The sequence below is a fragment of the Hylobates moloch genome, unplaced genomic scaffold, assembly GCF_009828535.3.
Source record: "Hylobates moloch isolate HMO894 unplaced genomic scaffold, HMol_V3 SCAFFOLD_14, whole genome shotgun sequence".
NCBI classification, from domain to species: Eukaryota; Metazoa; Chordata; class Mammalia; order Primates; family Hylobatidae; genus Hylobates; species Hylobates moloch.
Genome location: NW_026652289.1, coordinates 16353029 through 16379764, shown reverse-complemented (window position 1 = coordinate 16379764; position 26736 = coordinate 16353029). Strand labels below are relative to the sequence as shown.

General features: G+C 39.8%; 1 protein-coding gene across 6 annotated transcripts in view; it reads right to left on the bottom strand.

Annotated features, from left to right (window-relative positions):
* GRIK1 (glutamate ionotropic receptor kainate type subunit 1) overlaps positions 1-26736 on the bottom strand; it is a 415082-nt gene that overhangs the window by 95425 nt on the left and 292921 nt on the right. For all 6 annotated transcript variants that reach the window (XM_032176197.2, XM_032176199.2, XM_032176198.2 and 3 more), the window contains exons 5-7: positions 20448-20501; positions 16798-16971; positions 8225-8368 (exon numbers count right to left, since the gene is read on the bottom strand). In XM_032176197.2, coding sequence (XP_032032088.1) covers positions 8225-8368; positions 16798-16971; positions 20448-20501 — 372 coding nt within the window. The remainder of the gene's footprint in view (positions 1-8224; positions 8369-16797; positions 16972-20447; positions 20502-26736) is intronic.

Below are 26736 nucleotides of genomic sequence, written 5' to 3'. Positions count from 1 at the left end.
TAAAAATAGAATTGGCTTTGCTGTTTCAGCAGTTGTGTTTGTTAGATATACCAGCTGCATTGTCATTAACTGACAGTGGAGCTATTTTAACAATAATAGATTTAACAGACAAAAAAATAATATAGCCTGACGGAGAATTTGTTGATATGGAGGTAGCAGCAGAACCACCAAGTGGAAATTTCCAGAAGGGAGATGACTGGATGAATTTGAACTTAGGGGAAAATTTAGGGTTGTACTCAAATAAACACTTGCATATTTCTCTTGAACAAATCTGTTTCCCTTTCAGCTCTTTATGAATGGTGATCACTTCTAAACCAAGATATCTGCAATTCTGTCCTCATTAATCTTTGTTGGTTTACCTGTTTCAATCATACCTATACATAGCTACCAAGATAAACTATCTGAAACTTCGTTTTGTCTCTGCCTCAAAAACAGTGGCTTTCTATCAATTATCAATCAAATTTGAATTTTAGCAGACAATTTCCAATTGTCTTTCCACATTTACTTAAACATATTTTTTACCACTTCCACATAGGATCATTCCATCTGGGCCCAACAGGATTCCTTATGCTTCATTTATACATTTGCCGTTCACTATACTGGAATGCCCTTTCAACCAAATTCTACTCTAAAACTCAATTCAGGCAACTTGAATGTGGGTTTTAGGGAAGCCAGGGTGTCTTTAAGGCTGCTGAGATTATAGACAAATGTGTTTGCATTTTGGAGGACAATGGAGTTATGTTTAAATCAGTTTTACTAGAAGCACTGTGACCCAGAAAATAATTAAGGCCAACTGATGTAATCTAAGATCTCTGATTCCTGGTTCTGTACTCTGTTCACTGCTCTTCCCAGCACCCCTGATTAGAAACCTTCTTCTTTCCAGATGCTTCAGTGCTTGCTGCTACCACAGCTGCTCCACTGATTGCCCTATATCCAGCTGGAACCTAATCTGGACACAGCGTAATTCTTGGCTTCCTCGGCCCCTACATTCAGCCACCATTTCCCAGACAAACCTGAGAAGCAGCTTGCTATGGTATTCTGGTAGCTCATGCTGTAGTTCAAATGTTTGTTTACCCCTAAAATTCATGTGCTGAAATTCTAACCCTCAAGACAATGGTAATAGGAGGTGGGGTCTTTGGGAGGTGAATGGATGGCACTAGTGCCCTTATAAAAGAGGCCCTTGAGAGATTCCTTGCCCCTTTCACCATGTGAGGACAAAGTGAAAGACAGTTGTCTATGAACTAGGAAGCCAGCCTTCACCAGACAACGGATTCTGCTAGCACCGTGATAGTGGACTTCCCAGCCTGCAGAACTATGACTAGTAAGTTTCTGCTGTTATTTGACACCTGATTTATGGTATTTTGTCACAGCAGCCCAAATGAACCAAGAAACTCAGCCTTGGTTGAGGTGAATTTTTGCCTAATGTCTTTTCACCTTTCTTGAACAATCATGTGTGTGGTCTATGATTGAAAGTCCTCATTTCCTGGCTTCATTGCAGTTGGCCCACTGCATGCTGCACACCTGTCTCCATGGAACTTACGGTTTTCCACCACTAGGTACTGTCTTCCATTTTGCAAACAACTGCTACTTTATCCCAGACTCCAATAATAATGATGATGACACCAATAACAGTAATAGCAAACATGCAGTGCTTATAATATGTTTGGCAATATACTTAATGTTTCCTAGGTGTTGCCTTATTTCTCCTGACCACTACCTTACATGGTAGACATTTTTTTAAAATAAAGTAAAGAGATTTAATTGACTCACAGTTCTGCATGGCTGGGGAGGCCTCAGGAAACTTACAATCATGGCAGAAGGGGAAGTAGGTATATCTTACATGGCAGCAGGAGAGAGAGGAGAAACCAAAAGGGGAAGAGCCCCTTATAAAACCATCAGATCTCTTGAGAACTCAGTCATTATCACAAGAACAGCATGGGGGAAACTGCCCCCATGATCCAATCACCTCCCTCCTTCAACACTTGGAGATTACGGGTCCCCCACTCCATACGTGAGGATTACAATTTGAGATGAGATTTGAGTGGGGACACAAAGCCAAACCATATCAGTTGTACAAAGAGGTGGCAAAATAACAATTACCTGTAAAGTGCAATACAGAAACAAAAGGCTACTTTGTGATGTTAGAATATTAAAAACATAATCCTCACATAAGTATATCAAAGGTTTATGTAACTCATTTATGAGAAAACAAGCAGGGTAAAACTAGTTCAAAGGAGGACACAGTGGACTGAATTATACATGTACATTTTTTCTGTAAGTTCAAGAAAAGGTGTTAATCTAACTGCAATCTTGTTCCAACAGACTTCCTTTTCTTGAAAATGGAAGAATGTTTTTCATTTTTTAACAGAAACTTTCATTTGATGGTAGCTATCCTACATTAAGCAACCACTATGTGACAAATATTTTGCTAGGCTGCACATATAAAATATGTAATCCCTACAAACATATGATGTGGGCATTTTATTCCCCATGTTCTAGAGGGAGGAAATGAGAAACAAGCTAAATGACTTGACTAAGTTCACACTGACAGCAAAGTGTGATGAAATCTCAGAATCTGTGTTCCCAGTACCAGAGTTAAATAGGTTGGTCTTTCCCTAAATCCCTGCCTCACTCTCCTATCAAAACCTATGGCCCTGGTGGACAGGCCTAGTCCAGCCCCTGACTCTGTCTTATTGAATTGTTTCCGGATATGATTTTTATGAACACCGTGTGTCCTGAAGCACTGCACATGCTTATAGATTGTAAGTGTGTGTTCTTCAGTTCCTTTGCTAATTCATTCATTCATTCATTCATCAATTCATTCACTTGTTTGGCCTGTATTTATTGGGCGCTCATTCTATGTCCAGCATTGTGCAAGAACTAGGGAATTGAGACTGAAAACGCATAGCTTGGAGATAGACATGGAAACAAACACAACAGCAGACCTACAGTTGTAATGGAGGTACAGAGCCTACTTCTGTGAGTCAGGGTCCTGCAGATAGGAGCTAGTGCTTGAGTTGAGACATAAAGCATGACCCGGAGAAGCATGGCATTGCAATCAGAGTTAAAATTATTTGGTAGGAGCACATTGCATATTCAAGGGAGCCACAGCAGGTTCAGCAGGTGCTGCAGATGGAGGAGGAGATGAGAGAGCTGGCAAAGGGATCAGGAACAAGATCATCAGACACCCTATATATCCTGCTGAAGAGGGTATGTTTTATCCTGAGGTATAAGAAAAAGCTTTAATGAAGCATATCAATCCTCTGCCATGTAGAATTTACATTACTAGGTGGCAGAAACTACCTCTTCTACTTTTCAAGGGTGCTATCCCTTAAGATGCCAAGTTAATATTACTTATGTAGTGGAGTTCCAGTAATGCTTGTTGAGTGGGAATGTATAATCTCCTAGTATGCATTCGTTTAGCAAATGCTCAGAGAGCTAACACAATAACGTACTCTATCATGTTTCAAATGTTCTTTAACTCTTCCCCTTTATCTAGTCAGCCCCAAACACTGAAAGGCAGTGAGCTGGAAAGATGTGTCTGAAAAGCTTACTGATTCCCAACAGTGTGTGGAGTTATCAGCAATTACCGCACATGCAACAACCTCTGCTCAGGAAGTTCACCTCCTGTGATGAATTTGATCTTCTCCCCATAAATTCAGTCTGCTGACTTGCTTCTTTTCATTTTTTTTTTCTGACTCTAGTTTTAGAACTTCTTTACAAAGTGAGAATTACTTTAAAAGAAAAAAAGAAGCAGGGGAAATTTGGGGACCAAGTTCCTTATTTCATGTTTCCTAATGAAACCTGATACTTGCAAAGTTTTGTTCAGTTATGCACTCATCTGAAGAAACACGTGCATTTTCTCTTTTGCACGTTTTACGTTGTCTCAGAATTCCCTCAGTGCCAGTCCTCCAGCAGGCTGAGGCATTACTTCTGGTTACCCCATTCCATCTTCTCTGCAGGTACCTACACCCTGCCAAAGGTAGCTTATGATATCCTGACTCAGGAGACAAAAGAGGATGAGCACAATGTTGACAATAGTTTCTGATTCATTCCCCCCTCCCTTCCTGTTACCCCTCACTGTGGTGATTAAAAATGAGAGATTTGCTTCTTTGGAGTGAATGAATATAAAATGCCTTCTTATTTTCAGTGTGGTCCCTCATCTTGGAGCTCATTATTCCTTTAAACATGCCTAAATGTGGCTTGGTAATTTCACCTTCTTATGCAACTTAAGTACAAGTGATAAGGTGCCTTGGCGGCTCTTGAGTGTTTGAACCCAAGCTTTCATGTCACTTCTGCCTCTTTTTGAACTTCTAGGAGATAAAAGAAAACCAGCTGTTTTCTTGTTAAAGATCAAGGTAATCAGGATGGCCATTCAGGACACAACCATGATCGCTGCAGGGAAAAGGAGGTTGTGTGATGTTTTTCTATTAGGCACAGTGTGTCAGAGTTATGTAGCTGCCAGAAAAGGTATTTTGTTTCATGCCTATTGGTGATTTCTTTGTTGTTGTTGTTGTTGTTGTTGCCAGTTTAAAATTCCTGACATCATCTTCAGTAAACCAAATGAGGCTATTCTTAGTGGTGCCTTCCAATGGCAAGAGAATAGTATTTCAGATGCTTACTTGGTTTCTGAACTATTCTTCATGAGCATTTGCCTTATTCTTTATCCTTACAGTCATGCTGTGGGGTAGATGATACTATTCCTATTTTACAGATAAGAAAACTGAGAGAAAAGAAGTGTAAGTAACTTGTTGATATGGTTTTGGTGTGTCCCCACCCAAATCTCATCTCGAACTGTAGCTCCCACAATCCCCATGGTTGTGGGAGGGACCCAGTGGGAGGTAATTGAATCATGGGGGCAAGTCTTCCCATGCTGTTCTCGTGATCGTGAATAAGTCTCATGAAATCTGATGGTTTTATAAATGGGATTTTCCCGCACAAGTTTTCTCTTGCCTGCCACCATGTAGACATGCCTTTCACTTTCTGCCATGATTGTGAGGCCTCCTCAGCCACGTGGAACTGTGAGTCCATTAAACCTCTTTTTCTTTATAAATTACCCAGTCTCAGGTATGTCTTTATCAGCAGCATGAAAATGGACCAATAGATTTGCCCGGGTTATACTGCTCATCAGTGTTAGTGGAACTAAGATTTAAACTCAAGCAGTCACTGCCAGGACTAGGATAAGGTAAGAGAGGTGCTCAGGGTACAAAACGTAAGGGAGAATTTCCTCTTAATCTTGTGCAAGTACAGAATTCTCACCCGAGAATGAATGTTTCCTTAAATTGCACTCTCATCCTGGGCTTGCAAGCAACCCAGATTTGTAGCCTAGGTACTTAATCCTTATACATCCCACCTCCTTGATCCTCACCCTCATGCATCAGAGTCAGCCTTTAGTTGCGTTGAACAGCCTGAGAGAGGGTGTGCAGGCATGGAAGAGACCAGCAGAGACACGAGTCCAAAGCAGGTGTCTTTCCTTGCTCTTAGCTGGGTATTCTCTCTTTTTTTTTTTTTAATTGTAGGTAATATTTATTGGGTTTTTATAATGGGCCAAGCACTGTGCTGGATTATTTCCTTTATTTTTTTTAATTTTTTTTATTATTATACTTTAGGTTTTAGGGTACATGTGCACAATGTGCAGGTTTGTTACATATGTATCCATGTGCCATGTTGGTTTGCTGCACCCATTAACTCATCATTTAGCATTAGGTATATCTCCTAATGCTGTCCCTCCCTCCTCCCCCCAACCCACAACAGTCCCTGGAGTGTGATGTTCCCCTTCCTGTGTCCATGAGTTCTCACTGATCAATTCCCACCTATGAGTGAGAACACGCGATGTTTGGTTTTTTGTCCTTGCGATAGTTTACTGAGAACGATGTTTTCCAGTTTCATCCACGTCCCTACAAAGGACATGAACTCATCGTTTTTTATGGCTGCATAGTATTCCATGGTGTATATGTGCTGCATTTTCTTAATCCAGTCTATCGTTGTTGGACATTTGGGTTGGTTCCAAGTCTTTGCTATTGTGAATAGTGCCACAATAAACATACGTGTGCATGTGTCTTTATAGCAGCATGATTTAAAGTCCTTAGGGTGTATACCCACTAATGGGATGGCTGATGTGAAGGACCTCTTCAAGGAGAACTACAAACCACTGCTCAATGAAATAAAAGAGGATACAAACAAATGGAAGAACATTCCATGCTCATGGGTTGGAAGAATCAATATTGTGAAAATGGCCATACTGCCCAAGGTAATTTATAGATTCAATGCCATCCCCATCAAGCTACCAATGACTTTCTTCACAGAATTGGAAAAAACTACTTTAAAGTTCATATGGAACCAAAAAAGAGCCCGCATCGCCAAGTCAATCCTAAGCCAAAAGAACAAAGCTGGAGGCATCACACTACCTGACTTCAAACTATACTATAAGGCTACAGTAACCAAAACAGCATGGTACTGGTACCACAACAGAGACATAGATCAATGGAACAGAACAGAGCCCTCAGAAATAATGCTGCATATCTACAACTATCTGATCTTTGACAAACCTGACAAAAACAAGCAATGGGGAAAGGATTCCCTATTTAATAAATGGTGCTGGGAAAACTGGCTAGCCATATGTAGAAAGCTGAAACCGGATCCCTTCCTTACACCTTATACAAAAATTAATTCAAGATGGATTAAAGACTTACATGTTAGACCTAAAACCATTAAAACCCTACAAGAAAACCTAGGCAATACCATTCAGGACATAGGCGTGGGCAAGGACTTCATGTCTAAAACACCAAAAGCAATGGCAACAAAAGCCAAAATTGACAAATGGGATCTAATTAAACTAAAGAGCTGCTGCACAGCAAAAGAAACTACCATCAGAGTGAACAGGCAACCTACAGAATGGGAGAAAATTTTTGCAATCTACTCATCTGACAAAGGGCTAATATCCAGAATCTGCAATGAACTCAAACAAATTTACAAGAAAAAAACAAACAACCCCATCAAAAAGTGGGCAAAGGACATGAATAGACACTTCTCAAAAGAAGACATTTATGCAGCCAAAAAACACATGAAAAAATGCTCATCATCACTGGCCATCAGAGAAATGCAAATCAAAACCACAATGAGATACCATCTCACACCAGTTAGAATGGCCATCATTAAAAAGTCAGGAAAAAACAGGTGCTGGAGAGGATGTGGAGAAATAGGAACACTTTTACACTGTTGGTGGGACTGTAAACTAGTTCAGCCATTGTGGAAGTCAGTGTGGCGATTCCTCAGGGATCTAGAACTAGAAATACCATTAGCTGGATATTCTCATGTGCCCTCCCTCTTCCTTCCACTATGTTTCCATCCTTCTCCAGTACAGAAAGGAAAAATAAAACTCTTCACTTGAGAAGTAAATGTCTGTATCCTATAGAGAAATATTAGAATAGCATCTCAGAGCATTGTGCACACTCAGGCCTAGCTACTCCAAAGAGCCTTATTTCTTATCATCAAGTCCAGACACACCCTGAGGTTCGTGGTGGAATGGACGATCATGCAGGGTACATATCGATAAGGAGTCCCGGGGCTTAGAACGGGGCCTTGTGACGAGGAGTCAAACTGCCTCAGAGAAAAGAAAAGGTGGAGGACAGTTCAGGATCCCAGGACATCAGTGAAGACATCTATCCCTGCAAATACCCTGTACTCTCAAAAATCTTTTAATGTGCTGGGTAGGTTTTGAATGGGAATAAACTTTTCCAGTTAGCTGACAAATGACAAAATAGTCACTATGTAATTAAGATAAAGAGGTCCTTCCACTCAGTCCTGTACAGCCTGAGCTTTAGGAGGCCACTGGGGTTGTGGACTGATAATGCTGGATCTATCTCTGGTACCCTTCAGTAATGGATCAACTCTCCCCTTGACTCAGTGGACCATGGAAGAAACACCCATATGCTCTTATGGACATGTGTGGAGAGCCAGCAGGAGCTACGGCCATGGCTGGCATGAAGGGGAGTAAGTGTTGGTATCTGGTAGCATCTCTGAACTTCTCAGCATCACAATGGAAAATTCCTGGTAGTCCTTCTGGACAAACTTTTGACACTGAAATCTGGGCAGACTGGTTGATGACGGCTTCTTCTCCCTTACGGGCATCATGCCAACAGAACCATGTGGGGAGGACCATACCAAATGGGCAAGCCCAATAGTGCTCAGAAGGGCCCCTGGGCTGTGAGGGAGCATCACTTGCCTCTTTGATCAGGTTCATAAATCTGGGTCCGAGGCGCCATGGCTTATGTCTATGGCACTGCAGGGAGCTGACAGTCAGCTGGGATGCCCGGTGCGAGGCAATGGCCACCATGTACACAGCATCGTACATCAGAGCCGCTTCAGTCTGTGGAGGAAAACACATACCGCATCTTCAATTCCACTTTTGCTTACCTTCCTTTACCTGCATAATCACTGTCCCTGCTTCCATAGCTCTTATCTATCTGATTTCAAAGGCCATTCATTCTTCAGCTAGGTAGTTTTCACTAGTAGCTATTTTTCTCCAAAATAATACCTCACACTTTGGAGTAAATTGAAGTCATAACTCTGCTTCGTTTCAAGTTCTTTAAAAAAAATAAAGCAACCCAGATCAGCCACAAAAGACTTGATTCAAGGAACAAATATTTTGCGAAGTGTCCTCCATGTTAAGCACGGTGTTAAGATCAACTACCTTGAGCTAGAAGCTACTAAAGCTCAAAGTTGCAATATCAGATTTGTTTCTCAGCATTTGTCTATATCTATTTATCTATCTACTTACTGGTTTATATTTGGTAGAAAGAAACTGCTACAATCACTAACAGGTGAATTCCAGATAAGGATACTGGTGTTGGTCACTTTCATTTAGCAGAGTTAAGAAGGTCATAGCCGTGGAATGAAACTCAACGGCAAGTTTTGGGAGACCCTCTGAAGAACAGACAAGTGCAGCTCGCTCAGAACATGCCTCCTCTTGCCAGCATGTGCTTTCTTGAGAGAGATTGAAACAAGTCAGTCATTCCTTCTAGGGGGCTGGGCATCTCGTTCTTCCCTTCCTCATGAAATTCCTCTCACTTGCACAATTTTACATAATACAGCATTTTATAAAATATGTTTCCCTGTGGTTTCCTTTAGGGATAGAATCTTATAATACCCTTGCATTTCACTTGAGGGTTTCATTGCAACTTCAAATACATTAGCTCATTTGAAATTCTCAACAAGTCTTCAAAATAAGCAGAAAAGATAAAGCTATTTATTATGTGAGAAAACTCACTTCGAGGTAGGATATTTGTGGAGGGGCACATACGCATGCACACGCACACACATGCACAGCCACACACACACACCACATACACAATCATAGTAAGAAATCCCAGAGACGTCATTACTTCTGCTTATAATTTCTGGAGAGTAAAAGGGATTATATACATAGCTAATCATTTTCAGAGTTAAACCTAGAATCTAGGTCATAGAATGAAAATTATCATATGGATTTCCAAAATTGGTTGATTCATTCAACATATACTATGCATTGATTGCTCATGTCTTGGTGGAGGTAGAAAGTGAGGACAGGGGTTACTATATCTCACAATTTTATCAGTCTTTGAGGCCACGGAATACCTCTACTTTGAATCCTTATTATTCTGTACACTCTTTATCATTGTATTTTCCATCTATTCATGGTCATGGATCTTTATGTCTGTATCTTGTTAAGAATATTGGTTTTTTGAAGGCAGAAACTGCTCAAATTTAAGTTAGCTTTTGTGGCTAACATGGTTCCTGACACAGAAAAGTTGTTTAAACATGTTCACTGAAGAAGTTAATACTACTCAATTCCTTAAAATGACATTTATTTTTGTGAGAACTGTATAATTGCAAGGTTTTAAGATACAGTTTTAAGAAAAAACATTTCATTCATGCTTACGTAATTGACATACTGACGTTAGATTGGTGGTGGCAGTAATTTATAACGCTTAAAAATGTTTTGATCATTTCAGTTCAGGACTTACACTATCCACTTTGTAGATGAGGAAACTAAGACTCACGGAAGTTGACTGGTATAAGGCTACTCTGTAATCAATTTCATTGCCAGGGTTTGAGCCTGCACCTGCTTGATTCTAGCACCCATGATCTTTACCACTTTGCTGTACTAATTCTGTTTAATTGGAGGAAAGTAAGCTACTGGCAGATTGAGACTTTTGGAAATGCAATCAATAGCAATAGCTGACATTTACTGAGCACTTACGATATGTCGCATGCTGTTCTAAATCCCTTGCAAACATTAAATTTTCACTATAACCTTTATTCTTTTACAGATAAAGAAATAAAGATATTAAATGGGATCCCCAAACTCATGGAGGACAGGCAATATTCGAACCCACAAAGTTGGTGCTAGAGTATATCCCCTTAACCATAAAGTTGTGCTGCTTCTAAACCAAGTTATTGGTCTGATGATTTAATAGTCATAATAATAGTTCAATAAAGGTTAATATTCACTGATAATTTACTATGTGCCAGGCACTATAAGCATTTTACATATGTTGTCTTTTTTAATTACTGAAGTTAAACTTTTGAAATAGGTATACAGACAGGGAAATTGAGGCTTGTAGAGGTAGAATAACTTGCCTAAAATTTTGTAGCCATTAAGGGAAGGAGTGAGAATTCTAATTCGGGATGCAAACTCAGATTTTACCTCACAACCATAGCCACATACTACAGTGACTTGGACTTTTTCTTATCAATAGGACATACTTTTTTGAAAATTTGTATGTGTTTTCATTAATTCACTGAATGACCAATTTGATAGAGAAGTATAAGGACTGGAATTCTAATAATCTGACTTTTCCATAAACTTAGTTTAGAAAGGATGGGCATTCTTTATCAAGGCGGGCTCCATATTGGGAAAGGCAATAAAATGATTCAAAATTATAGGTCTAATCTGTGCCTTTCAACCCAAAGAAGAAAACTATTTGTTCGAAAAAATATGCTACCCCTTGAAATACAATGTTTTCTTAGATGGAGAAAATGTTTACATTAACTATATTATAGCACTAATAAACTACCGCTGATTTTCCTCCCCCTTTCAGTTTTGTGCTCGAGGCCTGCTTGCTGAATGACTGTCGTCATTTTAGGTAATAGGTAATGTAATAGAAACTGGCCTGTGTTCAAATTTTCTTCTTCCGAATGTGTTTATGTTCACATTTTATATATATCTAAAGCCTGGACGAAATTACATTGCTCAATGACCCTAAGAAAATCTTTTTACCACAGTCTGAACCATGAAATAAGCACATTGAAAGCATACTTCTCCCCAGTACACAATACTTTGGTTATTAAAATTTGCAGTAAAGTATTAACTCCCTAGGCTTAGGGTACTCAGACCTTGCACATTCCAAAGAGAGGATTGGCCCCTTGACTGGCTCTTGAGAGATAACCTTTAACTCCTTGGAATATCCCAATAAGACTGTCATTGTATTCTTTGGGTCCTGGGCAAGGTCAGGTAGTTTATGCTAAAAATATAATTTATGATGAATGCCTATTTTTGCTGGCCTAGGGCTCTGGGCCATGCTGTATCAATGTGGTCTCCCGAAAGGCTGGATACTGAGTAACTAAGGCCAGCTACATGGGAACTCCATGCCTATGTGACCGATCATCCCAATAAAAAACCTGGACCCCAAGGCTTGGGTGAGCTTCCCTGGTTGGCTTACTTTCTACTTATTGTCATAGATCATTGCTGAGGATTAAGCGCTGTTCATGCAACTCTATTGGGAGAGGATACTTGGAAGTTCATGCTTTTTCTGTGTGGACTCTCTGTCACTTTTTCCTTCGCTGATTTTACTCTGTCTTCTTTTGCTATAAATCTGTCATTGTGAGTATAACAGCTTTTCTGAGTTCCGTGAGTCCTGCTAGCAAGTCATCAGATCTGAAGATGGTTTTGAGGACTCCCAGCATAAGCCAGTGAGATGCCACCTCATCTTAGAGACAGGGACTAACAGCACTATATGGCCTTAGAAAGTCCCCATACTTAGCTGCCTGCATGATATATAACTGTTGTTGGGAAAAGCTGGAGGAGATTGGGGTGCTGAAGGAGATTGGGGTGCTGAAGAGAGACCTAATATTCAGAGATTAAATGGGCTGATCATACAGGGTCACATAGGTCCCAGATAAGGGTCCATGTTGGGCTATATGTGCAAGCTAAGGAATGTGTTTCTTGGAAATACGTGGATTCTGCCATGATATTTCAGAATATCTCTTGTTCTTTCTTTCTTTTTTTTTTTTTTTTGGAAGGAGTCTTGTTCTTATTGCCCAGGCTAGAGTGCAGTGGCACGATCTTGGCTCACTGTAAACTCTGCCTCCCTGGTTCAAGTGATTCTCCTACTTCAGCCTCCTCAGTAGCTGGGATTACAGGTGCCCGCCACCACGCCCGGCTAATTTTTGTATTTTTAGTAGAGACAAAGTTTCACCATGTTGGCCAGGCTGGTCTCGAACTCCTGACCTCGTGATCTGCCTGGCTCGGCCTCCCAAAGTGTTGGGATTACAGGCATCAGCCACCATGCCCGGCCTCTTGTTCTTTTATTGACTACAAAGGGGCAAAACATCAGGTATCATCAAGTAAATTCAATTCTATGTACTAGAGGCTTCACATATGTGATCTAAATAAATCTGTAGAGTAATACTGTAAGGCGTTATTGTACAGATTTACAGATGGGCAGACAAACTGAGAGAGGTTAAGTGACTTGTTCGGGTCACTTCATTAGGAGACATGGCCAGGACTTAACCCTAGGCTTTCATTATCTGGGAAGATTTTGCTTTTTGTACTGAATCCAGCTGCCTATTTTCTTTCATCGCTGGAGTAGCAGTGGATGTACAAGGTGGGAACTCTAGGACGTCTTCTCTATGGGTCATGATTAAGGGAAATGTTTACAGGCAAGAGAGCAGCATAAGGCTACTGACTTAACTTTATGTCCTGAGTGGATATGAAGAACTGGAAAGGCAGATGTCAGATCAATGTTTGGTTGTTCCCCTGACTCCTGTGCAGTGTTGACCCATACACAATTTTGATCCACTGAGAAGGACCCATTTGAACAAACCATTCTGTATTATCCCAGTCTATCCAAAAGCTGAAAGGTCGAATCAGCCGAATTGCTGAGAAAAATGTAAACATTATAAAAGAGAACAAAATAGATTTTATAAAAATCACTCCAAACTTCTGTTAATTCTGTCAATTGCCACTTCAGTTGATAAAACACTCTTTCTTTTTCTCAAGATATTTTTTAATAACGAGTTTTACTGTTTTTAAACGCGGTTGACTCAGTAACAATTTTCTTGGTAACTTAATTTTAACCTAATTTTTAAACTAAATTTTTTCTTTAATTAATTCTATTGTTCTTAATTCTGGTGTCAAGATTTTTTGGATATAGGCATGACTGACTTCTCTATTTTCAGATTTGAATGTTTTGATATAATCATATTTTTGAGGATTTTTAGTGTATGAAATTCTAGGAAATGCTTAATAGTTAAAAATATTAGAGAGGGCCAGGCGCGGTGGCTCACACTTGTAATCCCAGCACTTTGGGAGGCCGAGGCGGGTGGATCACGAGGTCAGGAGATCGAGACCACGGTGAAACTCCGTCTCTACTAAAAATACAAAAAATTAGCCGAGCGTGGTGGCGGGCACCTGTAGTCCCAGCTACTCAGAGAGGCTGAGGCAGGAGAATGGCGTGAACCCGGGAGGCAGAGCTTGCAGTGAGCCGAGATTGCGCCACTGCACTCCAGCCTGGGTGACAGAGCGAGACTCCGTCTCAAAAAAAAAAAAAAAATTAAAGAGAAAAATAGACAATTGAATGGGAAATCAAAATACATGCATTTTCCTTATGCTTTTTTCTAATTCTTTTTTTCATCCAAGTATGTATGCACCACATACCAATATGACTATATAAACAGCTACAGGGAAATTCACCTTGAAGAATAGTGGAATGAAGCATATGATTTCAGAGAATACAATTCTAATATAGTAATAGCATTATTTAAACATTAAGAGTGGCCAGTCTGTGACTAATTTTAAAAAAACACTATTATTTTAAAGTAATCTCTATTTTACTAATCACGCACATTCACACATATCTTGTTTATAGGAACTCTCTGCACTTTTATGGGACTATTTCAGGGCTGCCTAAATATTTTTCATTTAACATCTTCAGTTTTAGTAGAAGCTTAATTCTTATTTATTTAGCACATTAATTTCTTTATTAAATGCATATTTATTGAAGGTGTACTTCGCGCTGGGCCTTTTCTGGTGCTGGAGAGAAAGCAAAGCACAAAAGCACAAAGCCTCTTTTTCATAAAAGACACTTTTAGGAAGTGTCTATTCTTGTAGGGAAGATACTGAAAAAACAAATCAAAATATAACACGTCAGGTCATAAGGGCTATGAAGAAAACAAAAACAGGTAAGAGGAAAGAGGGAAAAACCAGGGAGGGGGCTACTGTACTAGATGGCGATTCATGGAGGCTCTGTCTAGTGAAGTGGCATTTTGCAGCCTGGATAGGTGAGACTTCAAGGCAGGGGGACAACAAGTGCTTGATGTGCAAGAATGAATGAAGGGCAGGGTCTGCAATGTGGACCCAATGAAATTGAAACCAAAGGACTTTTTATCTTTCAGGTAGAGAAGAAAGAGTTTAAATAGAGGCAACTTGACAGCAAAGATTTGTTAGCTTTGGGCCTGGGCTTGGGGTCATAAGTTTGCTCTCTTGGCTCAGCTATTGGTCAAACGGAGGTCCTTTCATGCCCTTCAATGCCCTTCACCTCCCATGACACTGTTTCCACATTCCCAAAGTAGCCACATCCAGGAGAAACAAAAAGAAAATGGTCAAGTGCAAAGCAGACTCTTTGGATAAAAAAACGTAAATGTTACGCTTCACATAATTTCAAAGTTATTATCTGCATGACTGTTGGATACAACTGCTACTGGGGCCTGCATCCTATTGCTTTTTAAAAAATTAGTATTGACATGACCTGATACATTGAATAGTTGCTCTACCCACTTCTACAGCACCTTAGTGAGCTACCCTCTTCTGCTCTGGTACATCCCCACTTTCCTTTTTATAGTTTATTATAATAATAACAGTAAGAACACAGTCTAGAAACCCCTCTCTTAGTTGGGATGACAGTAAAAATCTTCAGGCAGACCAGGGCCTCTTCCATCCACTGGGACTCAACCTTGTCACACTTCCTGCCCATGGGATTACCATTAGCCCAGGACACCAGCTGCTGCCCTGGGATAGCAGCATCACCTCACGCTCGGCCTGATTTCCACATGAATTGCATAGGTCTGTCTCCTTTGTTCAACGATCTTCCTCATCTCAGTCAATATGTACAAACTGTTTTGTCAGCTCAGTATAATTGGACAAACAGACTTTTTTTCTTTGTAAATTAAGCCATACTTGTGATGAATATTTAATGTTTGGCATAAGTCCACAATCTGTGTTAACATAGCTTCAAACTGTAACTCTTTTAGTGGTATATACCAAACACAGGTAAAAATGATTTGAGATCTCATCCTGTGATTGAAACTTCATTGGAAAAGTGGGCAGAGGATTTTGAACCATATTTGAACTCACTGAAATTATAAACCCAAGAGGAAGAAGAGAAAAACCTATCTATTAGCATGTTTCTCCCTCTGTCTCTCATGTTCCCTCTCCCTTTCAGAAGTCTAATATTTCCCTGGATATTCTCTACTTGCTCCTATTCAAAGAAATGTTTCAAATCATCGCAGGGCTCGTTTGTACCAAGATGCTTTTCATCATTATCTCTCAGTTCACTTTGAATATTTTAAAAGTTATTTCAGGTTTGAAAAACAGGGAGCCCATTCATTTATTTCTTCGTTTTCATTTGTTCCTCATAAGAAAAAGGGGGAAAAAATCCCAAGTTCTCTGTGAGATGTTGGGTAAATTGCATCTTAAAAGCGAGAGTGCGTCTCCCGATGATAGGAATGGATAATAAAATACTATGCCATTTTAAAATGCTATTACCTGCCTGCATTCCACAATATCTTTCCCCTTAGATGGCTCCCACATAGGAAGCATTTTAAAAAAATTATTTCCTGCTATTTTCTTCAGCACTCAGGGAGCTTCATTAGAGAAATAAAGTGAAGGTAGGTGCATTTGACAAGAGACAAATGATGTTAGGGAGAAGCTCTCTGATGAGGCAGTTCGCAATTTATCTGTTCAGCAGAGTATCTCTGACTAGTCAGGAGGCAGGTCTGGCATCTGCTTCAAGAGTGACATATGGCTAATGTTAAACACTGTCAGTTCTGCAGAGGTGAACCTATACGCATCCAGGACAGGAAGAGCTGAATGCACCGACTGTTTGTAAATCTGACATTTTTCCACACTGGCTTTGCTTGCTGAAATGTGGCAGAAGTGAGGAACACAAACCGGTTCCGCAAAACCCACAGGTAGGTTGTTCCTCCTCTTCCCCCACCAGCCGCCTTCCCCACAGCCACATTCCTAGAATAAAATACTCTTCACTTGTCCTTGCACTGGTTTGGCTGATAATGGTGACTACTCTTGTCAAGTTTTTTATCTGGGGCAAGTACATCCAGGAAGCTAAAAGTAGCAGTTTTTGCTAGTAGCCAGTCACAGCCTTTCAAATTACCTAAAAAGCAAACTCTTTCTTCTCTCCTGCAAGTCAAGGCACCCACTGTAACACTTTTCTCTAACATTTTAAAGACACTTGAGATCTTAACCTAACCGCAAAGGAATTCAAATATTCTCGCAAATGATTTTATTTGAAAATGACTTACTGTCATCATGCCATCCAAAAGGCCCGTCTCGGGCCTGGGTGGGGCCTGCAATCTCTCCATGGACCACTTCTCAATGATGGATGACACGTGAGGGTTGTCAATGTTAAGCAGCCGAAACCCGGTCATGTTTACGCCGCTGTACCTATAGAGTTCCAGATCCAAAGCAAATAAGTCCTGCATAGTATCAAAAAGGATAGCAGTGGAAAAGAATTAGAATTTTCATTTTTTTATGCAAAAGAATATTAATGATTGTAGCAGCAACTAATACAATGATACCTCTTATCTGTGGTTTTGTTGTTCATGGTTTCAGTTACCTGTGGTCAACCACAGTTGGAACATGTTAAATGGAAAACTTCAGAAATAAGCAATTCATAATTTTAAAATTGCACACCACTCTGAGTAGCATGAGGAAATCTTGAGCTGTCCCATGCTGTCCCGCCTGGGCCGTGAATTATTTGTCCAGAGTCTCCATACTACAGATGCTACCTGCTCATCAGTCACTTACTAGCTGTCTCAGTTATGAGGTCAAGTATTGTGGTATGGAAGTGCTTTGTTGAGTCACCCTTATACTTCATAATGGTCCCAGTCTGCAAGAGTATTGTGCCTAATTTATAAATTAATCTTTATCCTGGTATGTATATATAGGAAAAACATAATCTATATGGGGTTTGGCACCATACTAGATTTCAGGCATGTATTGGAGGTCTCAGAACATATACCCATTGGATAAAGGGGAGCTGCTATAGATTAAAACAAAATAGCAGCCATACCACACTATTTCAATAAAAGAACATTTTTCCCATTGTTTTTCATTCACAGGCTGCCCTAAAAATTCTAGGGCAGTAATCAGTTTTCATTTTCATCTGTTTTATTTTTGCAATACTGTTAGAGTTTAGATAAGTCAAAAGGAGGAATTTGGCTGTTGATAATTAGTATGTACTTGGGCACAGGATATAACATCCTAAAAAGCTAAGAATTCTGTTCCCAGTTTATAGCCTTTGGGGTATTTTGAAGAATATTTATTTCCATTTGGTTCAATGCTTTTATTTTACAGATGAAGAAACTGAGGTTCTGAGTGGTGGGCAGTACCCACTCTTCTCCATCAAATCTTGCACCCCAGGCTGTTCCAGATCTTGCCACAAAGGTGAAATTTGAAAACCGCATATGCATTTGGCAGGAAAATCACTCCTGGCAGAAAAAAAAAATCATCTCCTGGCTTATTGAAAAGAATTCATATCTCATACAACGAGGGCATGAAGAACGTTCCCTGAACATAGGCTCAGAATAGGTACCAAAGGATGCTCTTCAGAGGACATGCTAGAGCACAAGGCTACATGGATGCAAGAACATCTTAATAAGGGGCACCATTCCCTTTCAGACAATGTTTCAGGAAAAAAAGTTGAACTCATCCTAGTGTTTTCTATTACAGATGAGGCTGAGTGTAAACCGGAAGTTTCTAAATTGATTCACATTTAAGACAGGGTTATGTAATAATTTCAACTTTTTTCTTATATGAAAAGACTAGATTAAAAAATATATCATTAAAATACATCACATTTCAGAAGAAACTCAACTTTCAAAATAACATTTAACAGGAAAAATACTTCCATAAAAGTTTCTTAACAATGTAACCTCTTTCTGAATGTGCAATGCAAGACAGGACATTATCCGTGATGATTACAGGTACTGAAGAGCAGCAGCTTCAAAAACACTTCGCGATTTGCATTTGTGGAAGATGCATACAAATTTATTCTTTTCATGAACTCTCTCTTTGCCAAGATATATTTGGATGAGGCAGTAGAACTATAAGAGCACAGCTCTGTGCTCCTAGATCAGTATCAGAAAAGTGTACAATACTGCCTTTTAAAGAATTGTATATTTTTTTCCTTAACACTAAGTAACTTTTTATTTTCTTTAGCTTTTATTAATACTCATGGGCAAGAATGGTAAGAATATAAAAGCCAACCAGAACAGAATGCAGATAAAATCAGAGGAAAAGGATGAAAGAAGCAAAGTTAAAGAAGACGACCCAGGAAAAAGTGAGTCCGTTAGCACACTCAGTGGACAGAAAAACAGTTAACTCCAGTCTCAGGAGGTAAGACAGAAACTGCCAGAATACACATGAACCCTCTTAGAGATTCATAGCACATAGATTTAACATGCTAAAATGACATACATTAAACGTGCAAAATTAGGTTGTCCTACAATTTAGGGTTTCCGTGCAACAAAGAATGTCGGAAGTCTAAAATCCAATTTGCTATATCCCCTTGTGCATGCAGAATGAGTGTTAGGGGTGAAGAGGAATGAAAGTGCACATTTATTCATCCTCTATGGTCTCCTAGCCTTGTTAGGTTCCATTGTTCATATTCCTTCTCAAATTTCTCCCACACCAGCTCTTCCAGGGTGTGCACAGCTGGAGGAGGTAGAAAGTTCCGAGGCAGATGGCCATGTCACCTTGAGTAACCCTCAGGTGTTCTTCGTGATGGGAAGAACCATATTTGTAAGCAGAGTAAGACACTTTGCAGTTCCCAAGTTTTCCCTCAGCTGTTCTCAAAGATGACATGATCAAGAAGCAGGAAGAGGCAAATGGAAAGACTATGCAAACCTTAGTTCAGAAATTTCTACCCTGTACCCACTTCCACCCTATGGGAAGGCTATGCAAACCTTAGTTCAGGAATTTCTACCCTGTACCCACTTCCACCCTATGCTCAGTAGCAGTAATGATTTTGACAACTGTCCCAAAGCATTCATTTCATGATGTCCTCTGCACTCTCAAAGATAGTTGAGTCAGAAATAGAATTTACTACTTCGGGTCCTTATTCTAAATTCTTTGAATTCCCCTACTCACTAGCTTGTCAGTTGAATTTGCTAAAATGGTACTGTTACTGAGTCCCCCAGAATCCAGGTCAACTTTAGCTAATATACTCTTACAGATTAGAAAACGAGCTTGATTCTGTTTTTCTTCTCATGTAACAAAGTGGAGTGTGTGGGTGTGTAGGTGGGGAGGTGGGGGCTCCATGATCAGATAGTCTCTCAAAATTTAAGATGTCCTGTGGTTTCTTTTGGATTTCTGAGGCTTAGGACCATGATTTTTCTTAATGAGGCAAAATGTTCAATGTGCAGAGCATTTGCAAAACTCCCCTTTTTGAAGGTTTTTCAAACATCTGACAGGTAACCCCTGGCTAACCCAGCTATCTACTGGACACAGGCAGGAAACGCCACATCAAATCAATGAATGCTAGACACACTTGGATACACCTTCTAATGTATATAAAAATTGTAGATGATACTTTTTTATGAATAGTTTTTACTTTTTCTATTTTATGGAATTTTCATTTTAATCCCTTTCTGAATGCACATGCATTGATACTAGTTTAAAAAAAAAGAAAGAAGGAAAGAAAGAAAGAAAGAAAGAAAGAAAGAAAGAAAGAAAGAAAGAAAGAAAGAAAGAAAAAGAAAGAAAGAAAGACAGAGAAAGAAAGAAAAAGAAAGCCTGCTGCTCAGCATTGCTGGATTTAGAGGATTCTTAGGAAAGTAAGGCAAATCTCCATGACAATATCCTGCCTTTGACACTGGTGAGGCTGACTCTGAAATAACTGTGTGAAGACCTTTCCTACCATGTGGAATACATTTCTCCCAGATGCACTTACCAGGGTTGTGAAAAAGTAGTGATAGTACTCGGTCATCATGCCCATGAACAGAATCTGCAAAAGAGAAATAAGGGGAAAGAATCAGGAACAGAATTATAATAAGAATGGGATAATTTCTAGGGTGAGTACAAATGCCTGGGAACATAGAACAGGAAGGTACTGTGGAAATCCACAAACGCAGCAGATCAGAAACCTGAGGCCAATGAGTGGCTGGTGTGGAGCAAGCCAACTGACCTCCAGCCAACACTATTTCCATTACACACTGCTTGACCTATATCGGAGTAATGGGTCTGATGATCAAATTTAAAAATAGTTTGGGCCAGGTGCAGTGGCGCAAGTCTTTAATGCCAGCACTTTGGTAGACCGAGGCAGGTGGATCTCTGGAGGTCAGGAGTTCGACACCAGCCTGACCATCATAGAGAAACCCTGTCTCTACTAAAAATACAAAATTAGCTGGGTGTGATGGCACGTGCCTGTAATCCCAGCTACTCGGGAGGCTGAGGCAGGAGAATCGTTTGAACCCAGGAGGTGGAGGTTCCAGTGAGCCGAGATCTCGCCATTGCACTCCAGCCTGGGCAACAAGAAGGGAACTCTATCTCAAAAAATAAATTGTTTGTACTAAACAAATTTTGTATTTGGAGTTGTCCATAATGCACAGGGTTTTGTCTTTCCCACTGCCTAAGTGTCTGAGCAATCTCATACTTTTAGAAATACATATTTTATTGATCTCCCTACTTACGACTTAGCATAATGCCACCCTCATTATGAGTAGAACTCATTAAATGTTGAATTGTCAATACTGGTATGTAGATATGTTTAAATGAAGATTTATGAATGAGTATATCTCTGAAACCTTTCTCTCTCCCCCTTTTCCATGAGTAGGGGAAGAGAGGATTCATTTACAGATAAAAGGATAGGGACTATTCTGACACCAATTTTACACCGTTTCTTCATGCTGATTCTCAAGTAACTACTTGGGATCGTGAGAGTTCCGGACATTCTGTGAGCGTGTATATTGTTTTTACTTCGTGAAAGAAGGAAAAAAGGAGGTGGATAGGAAGGACAGGGGTTCTACGTTCATTGAACTGTGATCTTACTTTTGGAGTCCCAGAAATGGTGTCAACTGAGAAGAAGATGCAAATGGTTTGGAGACAATTCTTTCTAGATATGAATAAGGATATCCCTTTCCTTGGGATAGATTACCAAAATAACTATTTGGGTGCTTTTTCTTTTTTTTTTTTGTCTTTGCATAGAAATGAAGAGAGAAGGCTGGGTGCGGTGGCTCACGCCTGTAATCCCAGCACTTGTGGGAGGCCGAGTCGGGCAGATCATGAGGTCAGGAGATAGAGACCATCCTGGCTAACACGGTGAAACCCCGTCTCTACTAAAAATACACAAAATTAGCCAGGCGTGGTGGCTGGCGCCTGTAATCCCAGCCACTCAGGAGGCTGAGGCAGGAGAATGGCGTGAACCCGGGAGGCGGAGCTTGCAGTGAACAGAGATCGCGCCCCTGTACTCCAGCCTGGGGGACAGAGAAAGACTCAAAAATAAATAAATAAATAAATAAATAAAAAAGAAAAGAAATTAAGAGAGAAGACTTAGAAATCACATTTCCAAGGTAGTTTTCTGCACAACTCTGGTTAATTCTGATGCAAGTAAAAATCCCCTCTGGAAGTTTTTGTATCAAAGACTCCATCACAGAGGCATCCTAAATTAGGATTTCTGAGAGAGTAGCTTGGATTTCTGCATTTCACAGCTGTGTTTGAAAATCACTGCTTTATGGAAAACATGTACACTTGCATTAAATAACAAAGACTTTCAGATCTTCAGTTGAAGAGATGGATTGAAAAGGTCTGGGGAAAGGCAATGCAAGTTATCAGAGGTTCTAGAAGGTGCCTAAGATATGTGAGCTAGAATGATTTTACATGAAAGGGAATAAGAAATAAAGAGGGTATTAGATGACAGCACATAACCGCATGAACACCAATCCTACACTTCTCAACAATGTCTCTACTAACGTGAAAACCAGAGGAATATTTAGTGAAATTATAATGTCATGAACACAAGACAAATGACAGGAAACTTTCTCCATGAATCATCAGCCCACAGGGTGTAAGTCACTCCTATGGTGACAACAAGACCAGGCACACTAAAGGATTTTTTTTTTTTTAAGGGTAGACTTGCTTTAGCGCCATCAATAACATTTAAGGCCATGCATGGTGAGGTCTTGTTAGCTGTTCTCTTATATCATTCGAGCATAAAGAGCTGGCCTGCCAGGGTCAGTCAGAAATCCTATTTTTCACTTTGGTCATTAGATAGTGTAATTGCAGCCAAGATTACCTCTTGAAAGGGAACTGGGCAAGTTTTATGTGAAGACATAGAGCTGGATACTAAGGTTTAAAATTTTGTTTCTGAAACTGAAAATAGAACACAAAGGCATTTGAGTTTATAGCTTTTCACTTGGGTAAAATTTTTCTTTTTAAATTTCATTATGGAGGCTTTGGATCCCCTGTTAAGAGATAAGCATTTTTTTAAACAACCATTTAACTAATTATTTTTATTATTGTATTTTAAAATTCCTGGAGGTAAATATTCATTTGATATGCCTCTCAGTGTTAGGAAAGAGATATTAAAACGCAGCGAATAAACAGCCAACAGGCCAGCTGTTATTGCAAAAAGAACCCTGGGGTCCTCCAGGTACACATTTTATTTGCTGTAGTAGAAAAAATTCCCGTCCCTTTTCCTAGCTAATTGCTTGCATTAGTGCCTCCTGGTTCTTCCCTTGAATTTACTAGAAATGGAAATTAAGAAACGAGTCCTGTCATTGATCATTGGCCTGTCAACTTTGTAGACACTCACCCAGGTGAATGAAAAACATCTTGATAAGAACAACAAAGTCAACAGCACCAAACGCGGTGCTTTTAAAGCAGTTGTTCTTGTGATGGTCTTTAAGAGGTTGAGGCCAGTAGCCCTGTCGTGTAATTGTCGCATACTTTGTAAATAAAATGATTGCATTCCCATTTTGATTTTCTCTCTGCATGTTGGTATTTCAAACTAAAAGTCATTAAGGGATTAAGAAAATGTCACATCAAAATAAATGTCAGTTTTAAAAATAAAAAGTGTAATCACGATATGGGGAGTTTTCTAATAGTTCTTTGCAGAACTTACTTTTTCCTGAGAATGACTTTGAATTTTGATACAGTACTTGTCTGCCGAACTGACCAAATGGTGCTGACCTAGGCAGTATGTATACTTTATTAGGGCAGTATTGCTAGGAATCATCTCTGGCTTTACTTAATTGTCACAATTAATTTTTTTTGGCACAAAACACTTCATGTCACACCCACTAAAATGTAATAAAGGCAGCTATCAATACTGTTCATATGGATAGCATATTCTTCCGAATTGCTTCCACTAATATGTTCTTCTAATAAGGCCCATTTCTTTTTTTTATTATTTTATTTTTGAAACAGAGTCTCATTCTGTCACCCCAGGCTATAGTGCACTGGTACGATCTTGGCTCCCTGCAACCTCTGCCTCCTAGGTTCAAGTGATTCTCCTGTCTCAGCCTCCTGAGTAACTGGGATTACAGGCACGCACCACCACCCAGGCTAATTTTTATATTTTAGTAGAGACAGGGTTTTACCATGTTGGCCATGCTGATTTCGAACTCCTGACCTCAAGTGGTCTTCCTGCTTTGGCCTCCCTAAGTGCTGGGATCACAGGCATGAGCCACTGCACCTGGCCAAGTCTCATTTCTTAATGGAATTAATCTTATTAAACAACTTTTGACATTATATCATTGACTTAGATTGACAGACAGTTAAAAACAACCCAGCCGTTTTGTTAACATTGTGTATCTAAAATAGGCAGGGTGTGGAATATCTATTGATTTTGGAAGATTCCTAGTGTGGACGTCATTAGTGCTGTTTTTCTAGTTTTCCAACTCAAAGGGCACATACTAGGATTGCATTTCCTAGTCCCTTGGGCTTGGGTGGGGGTATGTGCTGGTTCTAGCCCATGAAGTGGAGACGATTCTGACATATGTCACTCTCTAGAGATCTCAGTTCCCAAATATCACTAGCATTGTTATCAGTGCCAGAACAAGCTGTTCATTTTTGAATAAATACATTTTTCTGTTTCATGAATACTGCAAGTCATGTAAATGATCTTGTTTACAACTTTGTTTTGATTGCTAGGAGGTTTAGGGTCAAAATTATGGGTCTTCCATTGGCAACTAGTCAGGAGCACAGGGCATATATTTTTCATGAGCTAATGTCATCCAGCTTTATGGTTTTGTTACCTAGTTTTCTCCTTTGTGCCAACTCTCCTCCCTTTTAAAAACATTTATTAGTTTGTTTCAAATATATTTTTCCAGGCAGCTCCAATTCTTTATAGAATAAAGATATTACAAATAAACAAATAATCATGATTGGGACAAGTCAAATAATTTTCCCCCATATAAATGGGTGGAATGCTTCGGATCGGATGCAGCTGAGTTGGGTTAGAGTAATGAAAAAAAGTTTCCAACAAAACAGTTTTTCCCCCTAACTCCAATGATCACCACTGCTAGTTAATTCTAATCTACATTGTTACAGAATTAATTATAAGAACTCAAAAGATGTCAATACCAAAAGACTTAAGCTCCTGCATACTTACGAAATTCCATTTCATCTAGATAACACAATCCTTAAATCAGAGGCGGGGGAGTGTCTTGTACCTATTGTAAATGCTTTCTCCGTATCATGCTGCTGTACATGGAAATGCCACAAGACTATTCCATTGTTTCAGTAGCTAAAAAATAATTACTGCTTTATTTTATTTGCAGTAAATGGGTCATCAGAAAGCAGAATAAAAACTCAATGCCGACCAGGCGCGGTGGCTGACGCTTGTAATCCCAGAACTTTGGGAGGCCAAGTTGGGTGGATCACCTGAGATCGGGAGTTCAAGACCAGCCTGACCAACATGGAGAAACCCCGTCTCTACCAAAAATACAAAAAATTAGTCGGGAGTGGTGGTGTGTGCCTGTAATCCCAGCTACTCGGGAGGCTGAGGCAGGGGAATCACTTGAACCTGGTAGGCGGAGATTGTGGTGAGCCGAGATCAGGCCACTGCACTCCAGCCTGGGCAACAAGAGTGAAACTCTGTTTCAAAAACAAAAACAAAAACAAAAACAAAACAAAAAAAAGCCAACAACAACAACAACAACAACAAACCCTCACTGCCAGCTGGCTCTTGAAAGGACAATTCTAAGGCCCCACTGTTAACTGTTATCAATATATCCTGGGACACAGTCATTGCTCATTGACAACAGTGATCCCACATTGGTCCAGCTGCTTTCTGGAATTTTTGCCACAGAACACTCATGACCTTGTTCACAGTAGTATTGACCTTCTTAGTGTAGCCTAGTTGTTCTTGGCAATGATGATCTCTTAGATCTTGATGGGTGAAGTTATCATGTACAGCCTGAGCAGCACCAAGGTCATATTTTAGTTTGTCTTGTGAGTCCTCAATGAAGTCTAGGTAAAGATGACCAGGACGTAGTTCATAGGGGTGTAATGGCTGTGGTTGTTCACAGAGTCATTCTACAAAATACAGGGAAAGTCTTTGGCTCAGAGTCTTCCAACCACACATGGAGTTATCTTAAGAAACCTGGACCATATTTCAGTCTGATCATTTCCTGGAAGGCAATGCAGAGCTATGGAGACAGCAATGAAAAATGCCTCTCCACAAATTCTCAGCAACCATCACTAAGGGAAATCCGTATGTCACACATAATTGGTCTGCTGCTACTATTGTGGTAACAGAAACTCAAAATGGAACCTGGAGTGCTACTGAGCAACTTTGAGGTGTTCTTGTAATATTTATATGGTTTTTTATTACTGCCCTTTTTCCATTGAAAAATAGGCATCTTGGAAGTTTATACTGACTAAGCTGAAGTGTATTTCTCTTTTTATAGCCTTTCTCAATATCAGGATAAATTCTAAACCACCAGACATGGTTTGTAATCAATAATTTCAAGTGAATAACTTCCAAATGTGTGAACATGCAATGTGGCTAAAATAATGGTTTTACCTCAAGACAGAAATAAGTTATTTTTGGCACAGGAGTCTTCAGGAAACCAGGTGAATGATATCAAGTCTCCAAGCAGCAATTTTAAGATGAAAGTTTGAGCTTCAGTGTGTAGCTCTTTTTTATTTGCTAACTGTAATATTTTAGGCTGCATCTATACTATCCTCTGAGCCAGATGCCTCTTTGGCCATGCAATTTTTAATGGTGGTCATCAGTA